The 6108-nt window shown below is 43.5% G+C and overlaps 1 protein-coding gene across 1 annotated transcript; it reads left to right on the plus strand.

Annotated features, from left to right (window-relative positions):
- The first annotated feature begins 2626 nt into the window (after positions 1-2626).
- Positions 2627-3512, plus strand: LOC147416987 (uncharacterized). Its single transcript, XM_086507926.1, has 2 exons — positions 2627-2817; positions 2887-3512. Exons 1-2 carry the CDS (start codon positions 2758-2760, stop codon positions 3358-3360), a joined length of 534 nt encoding a protein of 177 aa, XP_086364052.1. The 5' UTR covers positions 2627-2757; the 3' UTR covers positions 3361-3512.
- The last annotated feature ends 2596 nt before the right edge of the window (positions 3513-6108 follow it).

Raw genomic sequence — 6108 nt, forward strand, 5'->3', positions numbered from 1 at the left:
GTTGTAGAGGCATTATTCCAGACAGTCTGCTTCATCCAGAGGATGAGAGAGCTACCTCCTGACAGACTTACTCGTAGAGCATTTGAGGCAGCTATACAGCTATCAGAGAGTGGGCATGAGAGAGCTTGGTACTCACAGGTCAGAGCATGGTTTGAGGGACACGGTCTTGACATGGAGAGCCTACCACCATTCCAGTACGACCCCCACTCACCATCTGTTCACCTCTCTCGCAGTGAGAGAAACTTGGTATTGAGACAGGATCTGTGGCAGCTATACACTAGGAGAGTCTGGGAGTCACCTGGCTTGGGGACGAGGATGTCAGATTACAGAGACCAGTTTCTCACCATATTGTCTGGGGGGTTCATACAGAGACCACGCTATATGGACACATATATGCCACATAGCTCACGGGTGGCGATTGGTCAGCTGAGAGTGGCTTCACACAGGTTAGAGATTGAGATCGGGAGACATACTGGTGTTCCCAGGGAGGAGCGAGTCTGCAGAGCCTGCACAGAGGAGGTGGAGAGTGAGGAGCACTTTGTATGTAGATGCAGAGCATACACTGAGATCAGAGGCAGGTATGAGGCCTTATTCAGAGGACAGCCCACTCTCCGAGAGATCATGGACTCTCGAGATCAGAGACAGCTCGGACGTTTCTTACTAGAGATACAGAGCCATCGGGACACACTACTACAGCCACGCACAGCTACACAGACAGAGGGGAGACAGTCGCAGCTCACAGACTTCTTTCAGAGGATTGCCACCCCTACCTCACCAGATACTCAGAGAGGAGTGACACTCCCACAGGCGGAGGTGAGCCGAGCTAGACGACGACCACGAGTCACAGGCTACAGGGGCGCGAGCTCCCACCACCGACAGATTGAGGAGATCCGAGCCCGGGAGCGCCGCGCCACTGAGGAGCGAGTAGCTCAGATGAGGGCCGACCCGACAGCTTTCATCCGGGTAGCCTTGGCACCAGCCCCGCCCATGTACCACATCTTACATCCCCCCATTTGTACAGGATGGAGCTAGATAGCTTGATGCATTCTCATGATTGTACTACCTTGAGCATATAGACATGCATATACCCCTAGAGATAGAGCTCCATCCCTCCTCAGATACTCCATTACCTACATTCAGTTCAGTTTTGTATCAGATCAGTTTTGTTTCATTTGTCTTTCCGATAGACGGATGACATACACACCATGTACATTTGATTTGTCTCATAGGCCGATTTCGGCCTGACATAGACGTTAAAAATCTTTCTTTCTTTCTTTCTTTCTTTCTCAAGGTGGTCCATGCCAATCTCTTCAATCTCTTTGTCAGAGCTGGAATCCTCTAAGCGCATTGGTTTTCTCTCTCTCTAGATCTGTTGATTTTCTCTAAACATGAATTTTTGAGTTTCTCTCTACTGCAGATTTTCTCTCTAGAATTCAATTCTCTCTAGAATCGGCTGATTTTCTCTTTCTAAAAACGAGTTTTATCCTCTAAAACTGTATCTAAAATAACATTAAAAGAGAGCCGTTGCTTTTTGGGACCTACTGTTGTTACAGGTCCTTTGGGCCTATAAAAGCAACCTCTCTGGCATCACTTGCACACAGAACTCGCAGATTGACGCCTCGTGATTGCTTGAGCTCTCGGATTGCAGCCCTCCAACTCCTTGTACGAGAAGAGTTCGACTAGTAAAGAAATATCCGAACGGGGGCGTTAACAGTGGCAATTCAGGGCCACCAACTATGTAAAGGGGCATTCCGCTCCGATGTCTTCTCTCTCCCTCCCTTCACTCTCTGTTTTAGCTCAGTTAGTCAAGTTGTTTGAAGCGATAGTGTTTCCAAAGTTTTGCAGATTGTAGTTGTCTCTGTGTTTCCGTCTGATCCCTTGCCGGAAGTGATTACATTTTGTCTTTTCTTATATTTATGGCATGTCTACTTCTCACGTATTTGTTGATTTGGAAACGTTCGTGATGATTCTTGAGAGTTTTTTAAAAACCACACCATACAAATCAAAACTGTACAAAGTAAATTGAAATACACTATATTTTCTGCTGTAAGACCGTACCGTACTTTACCATACAACCGCAGGATGATACCTATCATAGGTGCCTGGGCCCTAGTGTCTGGGAGGATGTTAGTTTTTTAAAAAACACACGGTAGGAATCAAAACTGTACAAAAGAAATTGAAATACACTATATTTTCCCCTTCAAAACCGTACCGTACTGTACCATACGACCGTAGAATGACACCTATCATAGGTGCCTAGGCCCTAATGTCCGGGAGGATGTTAGTGCAAGTATAGCTAGTTGGGCTGGTCATTTGTGATTACGACCACGTGCTATTGAAAAAGGGTTCCGGGTTATAGGTGCTTGCCACGTCCTCAATCGCTACGCTAAGGAATGGTGTTTATGGTTCGGTGCTTTGTCTGGAAAGGTAGCTAGTAGATCTCCTCCTCTCGCTGAACAGAATCTGTGTTCTTGTGAGTATGATCGAACAAATTGAGGCATTTCTTAATATTGTTGACGTCAAGACTAACTATTTTATTTATGTTTACGTTGGCAAGGTCGTACAGTTTACGTAGGTCTGGCTGTTTATTTTTATGTGGGTTTGTTTGATTAATACTTCTGTTTCTGGTTGTCCTATGGTGGTTGCTTTTTGCAGGTGAAAGTGTTTGATAATGTGCACTACCTTAAGGTGTTTGGGTCGGATGAAGTATGGGTTGCTGTTGGCTGGTCAAGTGATGTTATCCCTGTTGCAAAGAGGATGTCTAATGTGCAAGTGGTTACACCTAAGTCGGGTGTCAGCTTGTGGGCAGATTTATGGGTATTTATAATTGGTTTGTTTTCATTCATCATGCAAAAAAACAGCTTATGCTGGTCCCTTGTGATGCAGGCCATTCCAGCTGTTAATTCAGTTTCAACCAAGAGGATTGGATCCCGAGTGCATGGAGCATCTCCTCTTGTCCATCAATGGTTTGATTTCTGTTTACAGCCAGTGCGGAGCTTACCTTTCAAGCAAGGAATATTCATGGGAGTATCTCCTTTATTCTATCTGGAAGGTGATTTTGAAACAGACGCCGAGCAGCGGGGATTGATAATTGATACTCTGGGAGCAGGCACGGAACATAATTCTGGAGTCGTCAAGAACGATACAGCAGGACCGGCAATGGATACAAATATGATGGAGGGAATGCCACCAAAGCATTGTCTGGAGAAAAGTGAATTCCTGGAACCACTTTCAGATAAGGCTGTTGCAGAATATCGATGGCTGTTCTCACAGGTCCCAGAGCACCAAAGTTTTAGAAAAGAATTGGTGGGAAAAGTGAGAAAGTTGTTCACGTTTTCTGGTGGCAGCAGCAGGAAATGATAATCTTGTTCATTTTTTCTGTGAAAGAAGTACACTGTTTTTTTGATGAAGGATTCTAACAATCATGTCTTGTGCCATGTATGAAGCTGTATCTTCATGTAACCCATTGTTTGAGTTAAAAATGACGAGCAGGTGTTGCTCATTTTTGGCCCTCCCTTGAGCACATCACCGCCCAATTTTTATTTCCTCCATATTTTCTTGCTTCCTCTACTGGCTTCTTGTGGAAAGTGTTGCTTGCGCGTCGAGCAAGCTTCATATGTTCTGGCAATTCAGTAAATGCTTGTAAGTTTAATGTAACTTATTTCTCAGCAGAAGTTAATATAATTTCTCAAGAGAACTTGTCACGAATGTGATCGCTGCGACCGACACCAAGTTGCTCTAGCATTAGATTTTAACATGATAGTGCCTTTGCCTTCAACGAGACAGCATGCAACAACTGGTGATGTGCTCGCTAGTGCCACTATTGATGGCCCAATGGCTGCCTGCTCAATTGACAAGTTTATTTCAGGTTGGCCAATAGAAACTGTCCTCTGATCTCAATTGTCACTCATCCACCATCGCTTTGTACGTTCAGCTTCAGGATTCTGTGCCGTATCAACATGTTTTTTCAAGTGTTACCAAGACGTAGTCGACAATTGGATCCGCCCGGCTTGTCACATATGCTCTCTCTCTCTAGAAAAGTGGCCCATGGCAAGAATCCTTATACGCCCCGCGAGTTTATTCTCTCCCTAGACTTGATTTTATTTCTCTAGATCGTCTTAACTAAAACATTTCTCTTCCTCGGTATATTTTCTCTTACTAATTAATTATCTCTGGAAATTTTGTAGAATTTCTTCAAAACAAATTTGATTTTTTTTAATCTCTAGCCTCTATGTCTAGGTGTCCTAGTTTATTCACACACATCACTACCACATATCCACACAAATTCCCCTTGGGAGTGATGTAGTGAACGAGAGCTAACACAATGTGTATAGGGAAGTGTCATGCACTAAGGACATTATCAATCCACAAACGGTAGCAAACTTAAAGCTTTGCGGAAAGCTTCAAATTCTCACGAGGCAATGCCTTTGTGAATAGATTTGCAAAGAAAAATATTGCAAGGTTTCTTGTGTCGACACATAAACCAAGCGGATCTCTGCTCGTCCGAAAAGCTATCTTGTAGACATCTCTCGGCGTGACTCGACTTGATGATATCCGCTTTTCAAATTGATCCTGCTGAAACAAGAGGATCCCTGTAATTTGTCAAGAATATCATCGATCCTCGGAATCGGAAATCTGTTCTTGAAGGTGAATTTATTGAGAGCTCTATAATCAATGCACATTCTCCAAGATCCGTCTTTTATAAAACCAACAACACCAGAGAGCAGTAGGGTGAAGTACTCGGCTGGATAAGACCCCTTTTCAAGAGGTCTTTCACTTGCTTCATAATCTCTTCATTCTGGGACTCTCCCTGACAATGATAATGCATATACATATACATATATATATATATGTGTGTGTGTGCATATATACATACATGTATAGATACATATAACGACTATGGTGAGAGAGCTCAACATATATTTCTCATCTAATTTTTTCTTGTCTTTGGGACCTGGCAGAGCTAGGTAATTTAACCAGTTGTGGTCTCTTTTGTAGTGAATCATGTTGAATCCAAGGCTTGACCCGTGGCATTGGGTAGAAAGTGACATCTTTCTCCAGTGGAGTGGGTGCTTTCATCATGTGAATTTGTCATTTAGGATGCTTTTCCAGCCATGCCATTCCCCATTTTGGTTGTCGCCCACTTGGTTGAGCTTCAAACATTTCCTGCTCAATGGCGGCTTTCCTACGAAGATACTCATATCGCATCAATGGGAGTGAGTGATTGAGTATACCGCCCTTCGTTGATTGTCATTGGCTTTAGTAGTTGAAGAATAACTGAATGCAGAATTCCAATCTCCCATTCCATTGCTTTTTTCCTATGTTCTTCCTGTATTTTTGCAATTCTTTTTTGTCAATCTGCGTGTTCTTTTCGCAAGAGTTTTAGGTAGTGTTGACTTGCTTGTACCTCCTGCTCTTGTCTCTAGAGCTCCTTTGATAGTGTCCATTGCAGCATGCTATTTTTATGTGTCCAAACCATTTTTTGGAGTTGTGGGTTACTTCCGATGATGAATTTGTTTGCTCTGGTTGTGGTTGCCCTTACTGCCCTTCAAAATCCTTTTGTGTATCTCCCTAGTCACCATGGGCATTACCACCATGATCATCTATCTGAGTAAACTCAGGCTGCCTGAAGTCGATTTTTGCTTGAAGGGCGGCCACCAAAGCTCGTAGGGTTTCCTTTCTTGAGAGTTGCTTTTTTCTTTTGGAGTTTTTCTTCTCGTGCTAGTGTAGTTATCATGGCATCTTGCTGCATACGTTCTTGAGCTCTGATAGCTATTTCCAACTCTAAAATCCTAGCACTAGCATCAAAAGTTGTAGCATCGGTGTCTGTCAGTCGGGTTAGTCGAGGGTTGGCCTTGATCTTCTCGACTATGCATTGTTGGGAAATCAAATCCTCTTTGGCACTTTCCAGTTGCACTTTGGCTATGGCTAGCTAGTTCTCTAATGTATTTGCATGTTCAACTAAATCCGTGAAAACCGCTTGCAGATTGTCTATTACACTTTTGTGTGCATATATGGCTCTTCGAGCTACTGCTAACTCTTCGTAAGCATTAGCCAACTTTTGTTGTTGTGGTAGTAGTTGTCCCTTGGACTCTTGAGCTTCCTGTC

This window comes from Adiantum capillus-veneris, unplaced genomic scaffold (assembly GCF_014529385.1).
Source record: "Adiantum capillus-veneris isolate H3 unplaced genomic scaffold, ASM1452938v2 Hic_scaffold_33, whole genome shotgun sequence".
NCBI lineage: Eukaryota > Viridiplantae > Streptophyta > Polypodiopsida > Polypodiales > Pteridaceae > Adiantum > Adiantum capillus-veneris.

Excerpts from the sequence above, each read along its gene's own strand:
- LOC147416987 (XM_086507926.1), top strand. The coding sequence starts at position 2,758 with ATGTCTAATGTGCAAGTGGTTACACCTAAGTCGGGTGTCAGCTTGTGG. Across the intron at positions 2,818-2,886 it reads GCTTGTGGGCAGATTTATGG|GCCATTCCAGCTGTTAATTC; the intron begins GTATTTATAATT and ends CTTGTGATGCAG.